Raw genomic sequence first — 18,771 nt, forward strand, 5'->3', positions numbered from 1 at the left:
ACTAGGAAAAAGTGTGTGTGTATGTTTCTTGATTTCAGAAGTTGTCATCATCGAAAAGGGGGAGATTGTAGAAGCAAAGCTTCATGAAGAATCAAGATTGATTCAAAGATGTTTTGATGATAACAAAGATGATGACAAAGGTGATAACGAAAAGCTCAAAGGTCAATCAAAGAATGAGTTCAAGATGTTCAAGATAGAATCAAGCACACTTCAAGATTCAAGAGGAAAGTTGATTTCAAGAATCAAGAATCAAGATTCAAGGATCAAGCTTCCAAGAATCAAGATCAAGATTCAAGAATCAAGAGAAGACTTAATCAAGATAAGTATGAAACGGTTTTTTTAAAAACTGAGTAGCACATGGAGTTTTCTCAAAACACGTTTACCAAAGAGTTTTGACTCTCTGGTAATCGACTACCAGATTGTTGTAATCAATTACCAGTAGCAAAATGGATTTGAAAAAGTTTTCAAATGAATTTACAACGCTCCAATTGATTTCAAAAAGCTGTAATCGATTACAATATTTTGGTAATCGATTACTAGTGCCTTTGAACGTTGAAATTCAAATTCAAACGTGAAGAGTCACATCCTTTCACATAAAAGCTTTGTGTAATCGATTACACTAATTTGGTAATCGATTACCAGTGATTGTTTCTGAATAAATCAAAAGATGTAACTCTTCAAATGGTTTTTGACTTTTTCAAATTGGTTTTAAGTTTTTCTAAAAGTCATAACTCTTCTAAATGGTTCTCTTGACCAGACATGAAGAGTCTATAAAAGCAATCTATCCAATACAATCCTTTACAAGCCTTGAATCTCTTTGAACTTCTTCTTCTTCTTTGTGCCAAAAGCTTTCCAAAGTTTTCTGGTTTTCTAAACCTTGAAAACTTGTGCTATTCATTCTTTTCATCTCTTCTCCCTTTGCCAAAAAGAATTCGCCAAGGACTAACCGCCTGAATTCTTTTTGTGTCTCTCTTCTCCCTTTTCCAAAAGAACAAAGGACTAACCGCCTGAATTCTTGTGTCTCCCTTCTCCCTTGTCAAAGAATTCAAAACGACACATTCTGAGAATTCTTTTGATTCTTCCCTTTCCCTTATACAAAACTTTTCAAAGGACTAACCGCTTGAGAATTATTTTGTATCCCCATTCACAAAGTATCAAAGGTTTAACCGCTTGTACATCCTTTGTGGTACAAGTAAAGGATACATCTACTTGGGTTTGACTGAGAACAAGTGAGGGTACATCTCTTGTGGATCTGTTCTAGTGGAGGGTACATCCACTAGGTTCAAAGAGAACAAAGGAGGGTACATCCCTTGTGGATCTTTGCTTGTAAAAAGATTTTTACAAGGTTGAAAGAAATCTCTAGGGCCGCAGGTCGCTTGGGGATTGGATGTAGGCACGGGTTGTTACCGAACCAGTATAAAAACTCTTGTGTGTTTGTCTCCTTCTTCCCTACTCTTTTACTTTCCGCTATGCATTTTAATTTTCGCTTTTACTTTTAGTTAAGTTTCTCTTCTACTCCTTATTCTCTTAACAACATAGTAAAAGCCTTAGAAGAGTAACTTGGGTTAGATAAAAGTAAAAAAAAATGTAAAAATGAGGTAGTAGAAGGCAAAAGAAAGTAGAGATAGAGAGCAAGTGCGTCATTGTCACATTATACTTTGATAGTCATATTGGCATGATTTCTTTGCTCCACAACGGAGTACACCACCATTGTCCACTAGTACACTCTTGGCATTTTCCCTTCCCTTTTTTTCATTTTTATTTTTAAATCCCACTATCATGTTACCACTTTTATTTTGTGTGCTTGGAGAGAAAGATAACAAGTGTTGGTGAGTTAGTCATGTTAACTAATCTGGCTTTTCAGCCTACTTTTTATTTAGTAGTGATAAAATATTCATTCTAAAGAGAATAACTAATTTTGTATTTAATTCTACCATACAACACACCAGTGATAGACTAGTTAGGAAAAACTATAAACCTGGACATTTAAGAAGTGTGTGTCCTGCAGTACATTTATAACAAAAACATTTATATGTTTTTGCTTTTTCCTAATTCCTTCTTATGAATTAGTATGTTGTGCAGTATAATAACTGAGGTAAATATAGATATTTACCTCATGTTAGATAGGAAAAAATTGAATATCTAGTTGAAGTAAGATGCTTGGAGTATCGCCTCATTGATATTTCTTTGAATAATTTCAGCTTCATTGCGGATACGGTTGTTGAATCACTTCTAGAATCCAACATAAAATTATAGAAATCCTTAAATATCCAAACATAAGATTTTGTGTGCCATGGTACGAAACTTTAGCACTTTAGAGATTATAAAAAGATATGACATAAAACATATTGAATGAAAGTATAGTATAGTACTATAGAGTTGCTGCTAATGCTAATTACATATTCAAAATCACTCCATGAATTGGTCACTTAACAAATTGACTAGCTTCAAGTTGTTGCTTGATCCTCTCAGCTATGAAAAAATGGACAATGATTGAAGGACATACTATATAATAATCCTTTTGTCGTACTTTTCATCAATGTGTTTGTGTGAGGTGGAAAATAGATATACATGTTTGATATTTGTAGCCCCTTGTCATCAAGTCTTGCAAAGTTATTTAAGCAAGGGCCCCCATGAAAACTACAATGTCAAATTGAATAACTGTTGCACCCCTTACAAAACTACATTCGGTGCAAAAGATTAAAAGAGTATCTTTCTCCAAAACAACTTTCAGAACAATTATCCAAACATGCATTAAACCATGTTCATAGACAAGAATTGTTTCCAAGCATCCTAATCTAGAATACGACAAATGATAGATACACTTTAAGAAACAATTATACAATATACATACCTCCAAGTTTAAGCTTTAATTTTCCTTTATGAATAGCTTGGATAACAGATAATCCAAGAGTGACAACAAATTTGCCACCGTAAGATTCTACCACAATGAAGAAAGGACTCTTTTGGAGGTTGTGATCACTATTGAATAACTTAGTTAACAATGTAGTCAAACGAAAAAACCTACATTTGAGGATTGCCACTATAGAGATGTTATTAAGCATATTACAAGTAAAGAATATGCAAACCTGCCCATTTGATCCGTAAGCATTGTATATTGTTTTCCCTTTCTCCTCATTTCCACTACATTTGCGAATGGTAGCAGCTAAAAATGTAGTCTTGGTTGCACTTTGTGCTACAAAAATTAAGTCAATAAAGTCAAGGAAATTATAACATATCTCCACAACTTCTACCCGCCACCATAATCACAAATAATTTTTAAATAAATATAGCCTTCTGAATGGTATTTTTCTTCCCTCAGATCACCAACACCAGGCCTTATGTGCACACCATGATACTCAACAACCTGCAAACAAACATAACAAGCATTAACTTAATGTCTTAAGAAGAAATTGTGGTAAGGTATTTACCTTACAGTTGACTAACTCCTAAATTAATGAAGTTACCATCTCTCCTTCTTGTATATCTCTACGAGTAAAGAGACCCCATCCATAAATGCCTGATTTTAAGGAGGATCTAGTTTCAAAAAGGTCGGGAGTATCGAGGGGAGCAGGAAGAATTGTCCAATACTTGAGTGCTTGCAAAATAACATACCTAATTGGTTTAACCTATAATGTAATAAATTAAGTGAGAAATAAAGAAAGAAAGATGATGTTGTTGGTAAAAGACCTTGTCAAATCAAGAACCAATCAATGTTGAAGCCTAAGAGAAACTCACCTGACAATATGGAAAGATTATTTTAAGACAAAAAATACCCAACCATGAGGTTTCTAAAGATTTGCGCACTCTGTAAAAGCATTTTGTATGATGAAGTAAAAGATGAGTGACCTGAGTAGGGTCCTTCGGTAAGATACTAGAAAGCAGAGTAAATGTAGAGAAAGCCAACATGGTAGACGAGAGGACCAGTGTCACCCTTGAGGTTTCGGTAATCTCGTTCTCCACCAAGAAATCCGGTAACATGTGACATGTAAGCGTCCCAATCTATCTTCGTATCTAAAATTAATTAATAAACGTACGTTACATAAGCTTCTGCTTTGAAATGAATTTGAAAGAGAAGGGAGAATGTGGAATTGGAACTTACAGGGGACAAATGCGATTATGAGAGAGACGAGGATGACATCGACAAAGAGAAGAGCAATTGTGTCACCGATTCAAAGGCCATCGTTTCTTAGAGGAGGTCCTGTGTACTGGCAATAGTAGCGGTGAGAATATCTTGAGTTAAAGCGCCCCCAGTAAAAGTGTCCTCCATCCGTGAGAGAGGACAAAGCGTCTTCCATACGTTACAAGAAAAAAGAAAAAAAAAAAGATAAATCACGTGGTAAAAACTTGGCATAGTGTGAAAAGACAACGACGATGCAGGTGCAAAATCGTCGTTGAACCGTAATAAATAAAGACGGTTTAGTAAAACCATCCTAGAATGGTGGTTTCTAAGACAATTTTTGAAAAACCGTCTTCATTGGAACACCATATATTTATGAAATTTCCACTGCCTCATATACGACGACGGGTTTTTAAGAACCGTCTTAGAAGGTGCTTCGTAAAAAACTATTTTTTTTAGTAGTGAATTATGTACATACCAAACGCCCCCATTTTACTAGCAGGATTATGTTAGACGATATGTTCTTTGGGGCATGTTTAATTTCAATTTGCTACCAATCACGTCTCTAATTTTGTCAAGCTTTTGGTATAATAGCACGAGCAACTTCATTAACAGAAACATATTTTATTTAGTACGATTATTGAACATTTTTTGTCAACACTTTCATTAAGTTGAATTTTAGTCATCAATTGTCAATTTATCTTTATAGCAAAGAAATATCTAAGAATTTTATTTGATCATCAACTAATACTTTTCCTACCAAGTTACTCTATTTTAGGATAAAATAAAATCTCTAGTCACAATTCTGTTCCAAGTCAAGGATCTAATTTCAATCCTTAACTAAGGAATTCAAGTGAGGTAAATAATCAATTTTGTCTTTAAAAGTGTAAAAGGATGATAATTTAGTTCTTAATAGAATGAAATTTCAAATTTAATTCCTAAAGGTATAAAAAGTGCAACAATTACATTTTATTGTACAATATAATATCAAATTAATCCTAAAAATAACAATTTAATATTAAATTAATCTTTAAAAATTATAATTTAATGACAAAATAATTCTACAAACATACTTATTGTATTTTTTACATATTTAAAAGTAAGAATTTTTTTTTTCAATAGCTAAATTATCACTTCTTTATATCTTTATAGACAAGAATGATCATTTATCTCATTTTAAGTGTCAAATCAGTTATCCCAATAACTTTTCATCAATTCTCAATGTTTTTGTTACATGAATAATTGAATAATTATTACACTTATGCTCTGATTCTTATTCAGTCTAATTGCCATATGAGATTCAGTTGGGGGGCGGGGGGGTTCTTTTATTAATTTGTCCCTATGATACGTTGGTGAAAAGGCAGCCATGCCCCCCGAGTGGACCACGCCCTACGCTGAAGGTAAAGACTTCCTTGATGTCAAATTGTGGAAACCGAAGGGCTGGGGTTTACCAAACCCATTTTAGCAAAAAAAACTAAAATAAATGGGAAAAAAATAATTGTAACATGAAAGAGAAGCTAGACTTTGCCATTGATTTTCAATTATACTATATAAAGGCCATTCACTTGTCCTCAAGTAAATGTCAGCACGTTTATTTAAGGTTCGTATCATTAAGGTTCCAAGGATTAACGGAGAACAGGAATAGACAAACAATTCCGAGGGAAAACAAAAACTCGGAATATTGTTCTGTTTGCCTTTCTTCTCCCATTGTTCTAAATTTTGTATTTCACAAGGAAATACATTTTGTGATATTCTAAAGGTTCGTCCATTTCTTTCAGAATTCTCTTTCTCGGGTTAATTAAAATTCGTTTCATTAGCAACCATATATGCGCATGGAATGATGGTGTTTTTTAGTAATCTCTTGCAATTTTAACAGCATTACCTGAGTTAATTTTTGCATTTTTTTTATTCCTGTGAAGCATTTTTATGAAATGAAGCTAATGATATATATATTTTCTTGCAGTTTCATAATAATATTATTTAGAGATGAAGGAGAAGGTGGTGGGATGGAGGAGCAAACGGGTTTTTTTCCTTTGGTGGCTTTGTTTCTTGCTCGGTGTCTGTTCTGAGAAGACAACATCAAGGTTCTCTCTTCTCTCTCTTCTTTTGCTTCTCATTGGCAATTCTGCATTTTTATCTGCTATGATCTTTACGTGTGTAAGAGAGAACAAAAAGAAAAGCAAAAGAGAGAAACATGAGATGATGATGAGATGAAAGCACTAAAAGGAAAACATTCCAAGTTTGATGTTGTTTTTATTCTTTTCATGAAAAATTATTTTAAGAAAAGTTAATAATTTTTTATCTAACAAATATTAATTTATTAGACTGTCAATAATTTAGCCCATTTTATATCTTCAAGGTTAACAATATGCAATTTCATATTTTTATAACTATTTATATATATTTTATAACTATTTATAACTTTATTAGGAGGAGTATTTTTGGGAGTGTCTTAAAATTATCTGATCCTTTTTATTGTTATAAAAGTAGCATTTCTAGTTAAAATAAACAAATGATGAGAGAGAGAGGGGCATAAGCAGAAAGAGTCACGGTTTCTTTGTCTTTTGTGTTCCCGTTTCCTATCACATGAGACCTTTTAGAATTCCATGTCCTTTATTAGCTTTTCTGTTAATCTATGGGTTATTATTTTCAGTTAACTTTCGCTTGTGATATGGGTGAATTACTTTATGGTTTATCATGGTAATGAAAAGACATTTCACAAGTTAGCTACTGTGATAATGGAAGGAATCAATTTTTGCCCCACGTCATTCCCTTAGGCCTGTCTGACTTTTAATTTCACATGTCTCATGAATCCTATATATCTATGTATCTACTAACCTGCACCACAGATAATTTGTAGTAATTTATGTAACTAATGCCTAATGGTGTAGTTTAGGTTAGTGTTTATAAATTTGGTGTTAATTAAAAAGTAATTTTTGGTTATAAATGAATTATTTAAATATTTTTTTCCTTATAATTTAACATTTTTTTATTTTTGTTCTTGTAATTTTTTTGTTTTAGACATTACAAAATGTATTTTATTTATTTTTTATCCTTAAAATATTTTAAATAATATTTTTTTTACTTTTTAAAGTATTTTTTATTATTTAAAGTGTGATTTAAAGTTTTTGAAAAATAAAACAAAAATAAAAACACATTTTACAAAAATAAAAATAAAATTATAGGGACAAAAATAAAAAAAAATTATAAATTATAGGGATGCGAAATGTATTTAAACCAAAATAAAATTAAAATTAAGTAGTTTATGCTTAAAAAAGTTAGTTTAACATAATATTTTGTTTCTTTTTTGCAACATTTAGCAGTCTCCTAATACAGCTTATATTTCTCAATTCAATCTGATTAATTTGAACTCTGTCACATACTCTGCATCAATAATAATGATATGTTACAAAAATAACGAAATATTCCGTCTTCTGTTCAAAAAGCATATCAACAAATATTAAAGAATACCTAAATTTATATGTACATATCTTATGCAAATCACTTGTTATGCAACATTTGGCAGTCTCCTAATATAGCTTATATTTGTAGATAGTTTTCTTTTGTTGCAATTTGTACATAGTTTATATGTTCACGAAAGTACGTGAGTAAATTAAATCTCAAAATCAAACCAATAAAATTTTGACTTCTGTAAGTGTCTCTCATTGTTTCTCTCCCATTTCACAAAATTGACATTTTGACAAAAAAGGAAAATGAAATTTGTCCAGAACCGACATATGTATGTATCCACAAGTCAACTATCTCCAGTTCTAATTCAAATTCGCTGTCATCATATTCTTTGTTCATTCTTTAATATTGTCCTGTTGCAAACGCAAACAATAGTCCATGACAATTAATTATTCCACTCAATTTATTAAAGTATTTTTCTTTCCATGCATGTCCTTCATCTCCAGAAGAGGTTTAAGGGAGACCCTGGCCAAGAAATCGAGAACTTCTAATTCTGGAGTCATGCTGAATTCTAACAACCGCCAACAGGTGATACCATCTGGCTTTTAGAATAGTTAATTCGTTCAAAATTATAAAATAAGCGTGAAATGACTATTTTGTCCTTCTATTTATTTTATTATTTCAATATGATTCTCTTATTATTATTTTTTAATTTCATTACTTTTTTTTAGTGTGCCCTGTATATAAAAAGTTAATGCCAATTCTATCAATTTGACAGAAAGAAGAACATTATATCAATTGAAAATTAAGAGATTAAATCAAAGCTTTAATGATAAATAGACCAATTGAATTAATTAAATAAATAGAGGGATTAAATTAGTAATGTGGCTTAAAATAAAATAAAAAAAAATCAAATCTTGGATTAGATTTTTCCTTTTCGACTGAAACGTGTACATCATTTTTTACCCGAACATTTGTCTTGGACTTTCACTTTTTTTTTTCAGTTGGTGGTTGACAATGGTATTGTCGCGGTTACCTTTTCAAAGCCTGAGGGCTACATACTTGGAATATCATATAACGGAATTCACAATATACTTGAAGATGAAAACGAAGATCAAGATAGAGGGTATGTGCCTACTTCATATGAAATTCAAGTTGGGTCTAAATAATCAAGTTTGGTATAAAGTCAAATAGACTATAAGGCATAATAAGATACTTTAATTAATTGAGCGAATATACGTGTTCATATTTGTAGGTACTTGGACGTGGTTTGGAATACACCGGGAAAGCCTAGTAATTGTCAGAGGTACAATTTTTGTCTTCTGGATTATTATATTAAATTATTGACCGTGTACTAATAAAATCTAGTTTAATGGATTAAACAAGATGTGTAAATTGTTATAAATTTTTTATCCTCTCATTGATTTTTATGAATTAAAAAAGGATTAATTACAAAGACGATTGATTAATTGAATCGTGTGCGTGTGAGTCTTATAAATTCTTTCGCGTCATATTTAATTCATATGAATAAAAAAATTATTGATGGGTGTATTCGTATAGTTAATTAATGACAAACTAGTACAATAATAAAGTAATGCACGATTCTGCAATGAAGTAATTCACGAGACTAATTTATAATTATTGGAAACATACTGCAGAATATACGGGACAAAATTTTCGGTTATAGCAGCTGACGAGAATATGGTCGAGGTTTCATTCTCAAGAACATGGACATCATCCATGAATGACTCAAGTGTCCCCATGAATATTGACATGAGGTGGATTATAAGTCTTAGTCTCTGGTACCATTGTTTTGAGAACATTTAATTATGGGATAATTCTTAGTTAAGAAATATATATAAGCGCTAATTAGCGTTACATGAAACTAAATTATGTATGCAGATACATTTTTCGAAATGGTGATTCAGGGTTTTATTCATATGCAATATTTGATCGCCCTGAAGGATTGCCCGCGGCGGAGATTGACCAAATTAGGATTGTATTCAAACTCAAGAAAGACAGGTAATTAAAAAGAAAGTGTTTAATTAGAATGTATTGATAATAACGCACTATGATCATGATAATATTACTAATTTTTATAATAATTATTTTAAAAATTATATTCAAAATGATTTTTTATTATTTTACTATATGAAAATTTTTACACTGTATGCAAAAGATGAAAATTTAAGTTTGATTTGTTTTAATTTAATCCTCATGTGAATTTCTTTATGTAAGTAAGATGAAAAATTTATTGAGAAATTAAAAGCTTAATTTTCATATACTATTGTGTAAATAATTCTATACTTTCAATTAGAAATTACTCTAGTTATAATTTTCAAAATAATTACTATAAAACGTATCAATTTATCACATGATTTATGATTAATTCACAATATAAAAAATTCTAATTAAAACTATACTCTAAAAATTTAGACCAGAGTAAAATAGTTTATTTTGACAAACAATTTTTTTATAGAAAAAAATTACTATGTGATTTCCTAATGGAAAAATCAACGACACAGGTTTAACTACATGGCTATATCAGATGAAAGGCAGAGAAATATGCCAACGATGAGAGACAGAGAAGCTGGACAAATCCTAGCATTCCCAGAAGCAGTTCTATTAACCAGACCAATCAGCCCAAAATTCAGAGGAGAGGTATGCAATATTACAAAATTGTGTGAAACATTCATCAATTTTTAGTTAATAACTAATTTTTATCTAATAATATATTAATTGATTATTTATGATGAGATTTTTTCTCTCAATTATATTATTTTTTCACATAAGACTCGAACTTGAGATATAAGGATCATACTTAATATCACTTGGATCAATAACTATCAATAATAATTGATATAAATGATAATAATTTATGTTCTTTAATTAAATAGTTTAGAAATCAATTTCTAATTAATTCTGAAGTATAAAATAAATCATATTAAAAGGAAAATCCATTTTATATATGCTCAAATTTCCTAACAAAAATTAATTAGCAATTTGGATGGAGACTTGTTCATACAAATACTATATTAAAAAAAAAAAAAGAAAACTTATAGCAAGAACTACTTGTTGATTTATATGTGTGCTTTGTTTTATTTGCCAATTTTCTTTCGGCTGTTTTTACCTTTTGTTGGTTCGAACTTCAAAGCGCCATGAACGAATGAAATGATTGTGTTTTTGAATTGTGTTGGGCTCAGGTGGATGATAAATACCAGTACTCATGTGAGAACAAGGACAACAATGTTCATGGGTGGATCAGTGTTGATTCTTCTAATGCACCATCCGTGGGTTTCTGGATGATAACGCCCAGCAACGAGTTTCGCAATGCTGGGCCCATCAAGCAGGACCTTACTTCCCATGTTGGCCCCATCACTCTCGCGGTATGTGTCCTCAACATCTTTCTTAATAAGGAGGTGTGTGTTTGATTGTGTAAAAAAAAAAAAATTTAAAAAATTAAGAAAATATTTAAAATAAATTAAAAAAAAAGAAAAAGAAATGTGAGACCTATGTTATTCTTTTGCAAATTTCTCTTCTCTTTTCATCAATTTCTTAAAAGTCAAACCCACCATAAGAACGAAACCAAACAAAGCAGTACCAAATCCCAATCTAGTGTGTTTGCATATGGAAGGTTCAAAGACTTTTACCCGATAATTATATTTTTAGCCTCTCAAATTTAAAATATTTTTTTCTTAAATTGAAAAAAAAAATTAATCTCTTAAATTTTAAAAAATAAGTTTTTAATGTTCCAAGAAAGACAACTTTTATTTTTTTATGCTGCCAACATTTAGCACGTGTCTACTTGTGAGTATTATGTCACACTTTTTATTGAAGTCCTTTGACTTTTGAGACTAAAAATATTTTTTTAAAAAAAATTTGAGAGACTATTCTTTCTTTTTAATTTGGGAACAAAAATAAATTTATTTTAAATTTCATTGACTAAAATATAATTAAGTTTATTTTTTATGTTTAAAGATTATTTTAAAGCTAAATAACTAACTAGTGTACAAATAAAAATATTTTTTTAATAAAACTGTTTATTTTTTAAATATAAAATAAAAATTATAAGAAATAATACTTCTTAATGTCATGGTGAAGTAACATGTTTTACAATTACCATAACACCATAATATCCCATGACAATATCCTATGATGCGATTCTTTCTATATATAAAAAAATTAATGATATAACATGTTAATTTACTGTTTAAAAATAAATAATTATATGGTTCCAATATATACCCACCATTGTTTTATAGGCATATTGGTCTTATAATTTCAAATTTTTTCATTAGCTCTATTAATCGCTTAAAGGCTCGAGTCCAATACCAGATAAAGTATGAATTTAATGATCATAGTAAAAAACTAATATACACGGTCAAACAATCAGAAATTAATATTAATATATAACCTTTTAAATAATTATTATAAAAATTAATAAACTTATTATAAAAGATAATATTTAATAGAATCACAGTATAACATCGTTTTACATTACCAAGACATGGTCAATTTAATCATAAAATATATACACCAAAATATATAAGTTGATACTTCATGTACGTATTATTTCACTTCTAGTTTGCATATCTTAATCTTGTGCAGATGTTTATGAGTACTCACTATGCTGGCAAGGAGGTAACCATGGCATTTCAACAAGGAGAGACTTATAAAAAGGTTTTTGGCCCTGTATTCGCCTATTTTAACAATGCTTCAAGAGAGGATGATATACTATCCCTCTGGTCAGATGCTGTGCAGCAGGTATCAGTTAGCCCTAGCAGCACAAAACCGTGACTGTATATAAAAAATTATTAAAGTTCTTATGATATGACTTATGAAACGTGATTTGATTCTGTTCTGTAACCAATCAGCAATCTAAAGAAGTCACAAGTTGGCCTTACGATTTTCCTAAATCAGTAGATTTCATTCCACCGAATCAAAGGGGAATAGTTTTGGGAAGATTATTAGTCCAAGATAGGTAAATGTGATCAATGCCCTGTGCCTACATTTTATTACTTCAATTCCATACTATAGATATCAATATTAAAGTGGCTAAAACCAAAGTATTAAAATTGAATTATTTGAATATCATTGATCGATCCTTAACAAAAATAATTATTGATTAAATTTTTTTTTATTTCTCAAACAAATTTCGAATTAATTAAAATATTTTTTTTCTAATAAATCAAAGGGTTAAGACCAAAAAATATAAAAGTGGCTAATGTTCCTTTTATTTCCATGCTTCACCAGGTACTTCAGAGGAGGTAAACTTCTATATGCTAACAATGCTTATGTTGGGCTAGCTTTGCCTGGAGATGAAGGATCATGGCAGATAGAAAGCAAGGTATATTTGGAATTGGAGCCAATGAAACTTATTTTTACTGGTAACACGTTTGGATTAAATTCAATTTTCCCACAATCAATTCCAAAACCACGTTGAAAGCCAAAACAATAGATAATTGTTTCCACTTTTTCAACTTTTCACTGTGATTTTGAGTTCCATAATCAATTCTGGTAGTTATCCAAACACACTATTACTTTCTTTAATTGTTTTATATCGATGTACTTAAAATGGATTTGAAAATTTTATGCCACTCACAGGGTTATCAATTCTGGACTCGAGCTGATACAAAGGGTTTCTTCCTAATAAATAATATTGTGCCAGGTGACTATAATTTTTATGCATGGATTCCTGGCTTCATTGGTGATTACAGATATAATGCTACAATCACCATCACACAAGGTAGAATTTATTCCCTAACCATCTTGTGTGTTAAGGCCAAAATAAGTCATTACTTTGCCCAATTTAACAATTACTTGTTTGAACCTCTAGGAGGAGTCATCAAATTGGATTCACTTGTGTATGTTCCTCCAAGAAATGGACCAACCCTATGGGAAATTGGGTTTCCAGATCGCACGTCTGCAGAATTCTATGTACCAGACCCTTATCCTACGCTCATGAACAAATTATACAACGAAGAGCACAGAGACAAGTAATCCAAAACCCATTATTAATTTACAATTGCTGTTTCTGTTTGCAAGTCTTTCTTTTCACTTTTATTGATGTAGGGCCAATTGTTAAAATAAGTGTTTATTTTAATAAAATAAATAATTTTTTATTTTTTAATACGTTAGTCTAAACTATTTTGGTTTAAAAAAATAGATTTCTTCTTGTTTTAATTGGTAAATATTATTTTTTTCTTAAAAATCCTTATATTTTTTAGGCTTAAATACATTTTTGGTGTCTAAAATTTAATATTTTTTTCATTTTCTTCCATCTAAAAAATTATTTTAGTACTTCAAATAATAAAAAATATTTTAAACAATAAAAAAAGTGTTATCTCAAATGCTTAAAAAAAATAAAAACAAATATATTTTATAAGGATTAAAAAAAATTATAAGAATAAAATAAAAAATGCTAATTTCTAAATAAAAAATATATTTAAACCTATTTTTTTATTTTAAACCTGTTATGTCTCGAACTAGAGACCATTAATATTGTTGCAATAAGCAAATCATTAGTCCAGGTTGAGGACAGTAAAAGAAATATTTATATAAAAATGCTTATTTTAAAGTTACTTTTTAAGTTTAAATTTAATCGTAATTATAATGTATTTCTATTTTTTACAGGTTTAGGCAATACGGGTTGTGGGAACGTTATACTGATCTATATCCAAATGATGATCTTGTTTACACGGTTGGTGTTAGCAAGTATAGAAAGGATTGGTTTTATGCTCATGTTACGAGGTAATTAAATTTGAGCATAATTTTCATATATTTCCAATATATATATTTTGCTAAATTAGTCCTTTGATCCTCTTTTTTTAGTTTCTTTATTAATAAAAATATTTAATTTAGTTTCTTAATTTTTAAATTTGCGTCAATGATGCTCTTTCCATCTAATTGATTGTAAAGGTGTTAACGATCACAATGTATGAAAGTGATGTTTCCTATCTGGCTAACACCATTTATGCAACCATGATAATTAAAAGGATCAAATTGAATTTTTTATTAATAAAAAAATTAAATTGAATCAATTAAATAAAAAGAGAGATGAAAAATATTTAATATAAAAGTCAATAAACGATTTGTGATCAGAATTGTAAAGTTTTGACTGTAAATTGCGCTGCAGAAGCACAGGAAATAAGACATACCAGCCAACCACATGGCAGATTGTATTTGAACATCCAAATCAAATAATAAGAGGAAACTACACATTGCAACTGGCCTTGGCATGTACTGCTGATGCTGACCTTCAGGTACATAAAATTTTACATAATTAATTAACCATTTTCTCTATGACTAAAAGTTAATGATTTTATAATTACACTTCTAAATTGGGATTATCACATTAGGTTCGGGTCAATAACCCTAGTGCTAATCCACCAGACTTTGCAACGGGGAAAATGGGAGGAGATAGTGCCATAGCAAGGCATGGTGTGCATGGATTATATAGGCTATTCAGCATTAACGTACCAAGTGATCGATTTGTGAAAGGAACCAACACCATCTATCTGAGGCAGTCAAGAGCCATGAACCCTTTTCAAGGAGTTATGTATGATTATATCCGTTTAGAACGACCTCCATTAACACTGATTTAATTGTGTTTAACTTTCAAGTCTATATGGTCAAAATAGTCGTCTCTACGGTCAAGATGACCGTGTATGTAGACTCTAGGCATTTTGTTTTGTTCTTTTGAACAAATTACATTGGTCTCTTCTCATATTAGTACTTATTACACGGACACCCCTCTTTAGATTACCATTACACACAATTATGGGTGAAAATGAGCCGAGTTGCTTGTTGAGGGCCTTTGACTTGGTCTATGTAAAGTTTGGCTCGGCTCGGCTTATTTACTATAAAGGCCAAGCTCAAGCTTTTTAAAAAGTCTTTTTAGATAAAAAGGTCAAGCTCAAACTATAAAAAAGCTTGTTAAGCTTGATAAGTCAGCTTGTTTAACTAACAATAATAATAACTTTATTTTATCAAATCTTATCTTATCCAGATTTTATTCTATCTAGATTTTATTTTATCCAGATTTTATTTCATCCAATCTTATCTTGTCTAGATTTTATTTTATTTCGTTTATGGGCTTGGACTTAAAATAGATTTGTGAGCTTTGGGGCTGAGGACCTATATAACAACACCAAGATTTCAGTTTATGGAGTTTTTTTTTCAGAGAGGAGAATAATTCTAGGATTTTAGAATTCTAATTTTTATTACTGTTCATGCACACTGTTCACGTAGAATAAAATTCGTTTTCTGCAATTTCGTTTCGGCTTCAATCTACAGTTTCATTTCTATTGATTAATGGAAGACTAAGTCTCCAACATTGTTTTCTCTTGAGGATCAAGCACAGTTCTCTTTGATGTTTTGTTATTACTATTGAATACATATCAGTTTTTCCATTTCACCAATTACTTTGTATTTGTTGCTATTAATCCATGCATGCTTAGTGTTTGATTAATTGTCTTTGTGCTTAATTTACATTCATGCTTAATGATCAGTTTCGTTCATGATTAATTGGTGTGTGTTGTTTAATCACATAATGACAGCTTTATGTTAATTTTCCCTTAGTAATTTAATTTAGGATTGGATTAAGTGGTTGAACTGATTAAGGATAAATTCTCATAACCTAGAATAAGAGAATTGCTTGTGAATCAAGGGGAAACATGTTTTAATTCTATTGTTTTCTAATTCAAATTTACTTGCTGTTTAATTTACAATTCGTTACTGTTTTATTATTATCTGTTATGAACGTTTGGTTGATCATTGCTCGTTGGGAGACGACCTAGGATCACTTCCTAGATATTGCATTTTTAATGTTTATTTAATTCGGGTACGACCTCGATCAATAGTATATAAGATATGACTTGAGTAGACTAAGATGAAATTATTGTAGATATATTCTTTTTAAAAATATTTAATATAATTATATATTCAAAAATTGGATTAAAAATTGTTAATTTAACTAATAATAATTTTTGTTTGGCTTTATTAGTGTAAACCATCTCTAATCCATACATTTTTTAATATTATGCTCTTTTTATTTTCGTTTGATATACTTTGTGCTTTAACGACTTGAATTCAATATGATTTTGTTTATCAATTATTTTTGGATTTCTACATTACTTATATAAAATTTTATAAGTTTCTTTTTTTAGTTAATATTTCACTAGGTTTTAAAATAATTAATTAACCAAATATGTCTTTAAGCAAGCTTTTAAATAGGCTCGTGGGCCAAGCCAGGCTTTTATGTAAACCGAGCCGAGCCTTAGAAAAAAGCCTATGACAGGTAATGAGCCAAGCTTAAACCTTATATATTCAACTCAAGCCGAGCTCAAGCCTAATAAAGCTTGGCTTGGCTCATTTCCACTCCTACACACAACCCCTTAACCCTTAACTTTTACAATTCTATTACAATAGCAACCTACAGAGTCACAATTAAGATGTTGGTAACAAAAATATATCGTGTGCATTGCACATGCTACTTTAATAAAAATATAATAATTTTACCATTTAATTTCTTCTTCACATGACATGCTAGAAACTAAGATTGTTTCTCGAAATGCAAAAATGGAAGGCGTTGAAGGTAAATTTCTCTTTTTTCTACTATCTTCTCTTAAATGTATCCAACCATACATCCCAAACAAATTAAAGTTGAGATGAGTTTAGGTTATGTCCATACAAAATTAAGGCTATCTTTATAATTAAGAAATTACTAATAATAATGGAATGGAAATGAAAAAAGATCAAGATCATGAAAATGTTCATTCATCATCATAAATACAATACACAAAATAATGGAAATAATGGATCTTCTCACATTATAGAAAAAAGCAACCAAAAATGAAGTACTAGAATTCACAATTCGCGTAAATCTGTGACAATATTAAGAGAAAAAAAAAAAGATAAATCCACAAAATTCTCTCTAGTTTCTCTACATGAGCAAAATTGCAGCAAAAATGACAACAAATCCAATGATGGTGAATCCGTTTAAAGCATTGCCATTTTGAGAGGAAGAGGGAGTTGGTGCTTCATACGGAGGAGAGAAGATTGACGAAGGAGTGACGAAAGGAACACCAGGGGGCGACTCGGAGGGAGCTAGAGGAGGAGATGGTGGAGAGTCGACAGTGGTAGGTGAATGAGACGGAGCATGCACCAACTACAGGCATGTCAAACCTACTACAACCCCACCTTTGCACTCAAACCACCACCAACTACCAACAAACTCCTTCAATCAGCCAAAAATCGAGGAACCCTAAATCGTAGAATGTAACGACCCACCTCATCGATACGATATCACTACTCTAAACCGTGAAAATTTTAATTTTTAATGGAAAACCCCGTTAATTTGCTTATGAAAAATGAAAGTAAATTTTTCATGATATATATTCACCAAACAACACACCATTACATAAATGAATACATACATTCATACATACATACATACATATATATATATATATATATATATATATATATATATATAGGTATAGTAACTCAGTACACATCATTCACATAATGGAAAGTAAATTAGTTCATACATATAATTAAATCTGTGATTTACATCCTCAATTCAAAAAAAATGAATTATGAAACCAGCTACGGAGGAGTTGATTAACAAACACAACTCTACCAAAATAATCTCAACGTCATCACGTCGGCATGGCGGCTCCGCAAAAGAATCCTACTTCACATACTCTACTGCTGTCATTCTGCTACCATGAAAGGTTTGCAATCATCACATGTACCAATCACATGGCACAAAAATTGCGAGGGGTGAGTTTATTATAAAATAAATTAATAAAAAAATCAAATAACCACAATTAGTAAGAAAACATTAACAAATATCATAAGCTTACACAAACATTCATCAGTCCAATACACACTCAACAAATAGTCATCATCCATCCACAATTCCAATCAATCATGCTCAGTATGATGCATGCACCTAATCTCAACTCTCAAATGCAATGTGGTACCATCCTCAAGGAAATAGCCTAAGTGTGTCCACACGACACTCTCACTTAGGAAAACTAGGCAGTAAGTGTCGAGGTCACCCTGTGGTGCACAGGCAACTCCCCCCCCCCCCTAACGGTGATCAGCCTAAGTCTCAAGAGAGTTTCAAACCGAGTGACATGCCCTCAAGTACAAGTATTCCTCCTCATGAGAAACTACAAGTACTTACTGACAAAGTTTATACTATTTCCATGCAATATGAAGTATGAAACATGGGC

General features: G+C 30.7%; 1 protein-coding gene across 1 annotated transcript; it reads left to right on the forward strand.

Moving 5' to 3' along the window:
• The first annotated feature begins 5,704 nt into the window (after window positions 1-5,704).
• On the forward strand, window positions 5,705-15,521 carry LOC100791732 (rhamnogalacturonate lyase). The gene is made up of 17 exons (XM_006585842.3): window positions 5,705-5,879; window positions 6,084-6,204; window positions 8,035-8,116; window positions 8,533-8,654; window positions 8,784-8,834; window positions 9,187-9,306; window positions 9,431-9,550; window positions 10,054-10,189; window positions 10,732-10,914; window positions 12,137-12,292; window positions 12,403-12,509; window positions 12,782-12,875; window positions 13,133-13,274; window positions 13,365-13,524; window positions 14,162-14,278; window positions 14,664-14,790; window positions 14,887-15,521. Exons 2-17 carry the CDS (start codon window positions 6,107-6,109, stop codon window positions 15,130-15,132), a joined length of 2,061 nt encoding a protein of 686 aa, XP_006585905.1. The 5' UTR covers window positions 5,705-5,879; window positions 6,084-6,106; the 3' UTR covers window positions 15,133-15,521.
• The last annotated feature ends 3,250 nt before the right edge of the window (window positions 15,522-18,771 follow it).

The sequence above is a fragment of the Glycine max genome, chromosome 8 (assembly GCF_000004515.6).
Source record: "Glycine max cultivar Williams 82 chromosome 8, Glycine_max_v4.0, whole genome shotgun sequence".
In the NCBI taxonomy this organism is placed as follows: Eukaryota; Viridiplantae; Streptophyta; class Magnoliopsida; order Fabales; family Fabaceae; genus Glycine; species Glycine max.

Bases quoted from the DNA above. Each gene is read 5' to 3' on its own strand.
- LOC100791732 (XM_006585842.3), top strand. From the start codon at position 6,107: ATGAAGGAGAAGGTGGTGGGATGGAGGAGCAAACGGGTTTTTTTCCTT. The intron at 6,205-8,034 runs GTTCTCTCTTCT...CTTCATCTCCAG, and splicing joins TCTGAGAAGACAACATCAAG to AAGAGGTTTAAGGGAGACCC. The intron at 10,190-10,731 runs GTATGCAATATT...TGTTGGGCTCAG, and splicing joins GCCCAAAATTCAGAGGAGAG to GTGGATGATAAATACCAGTA.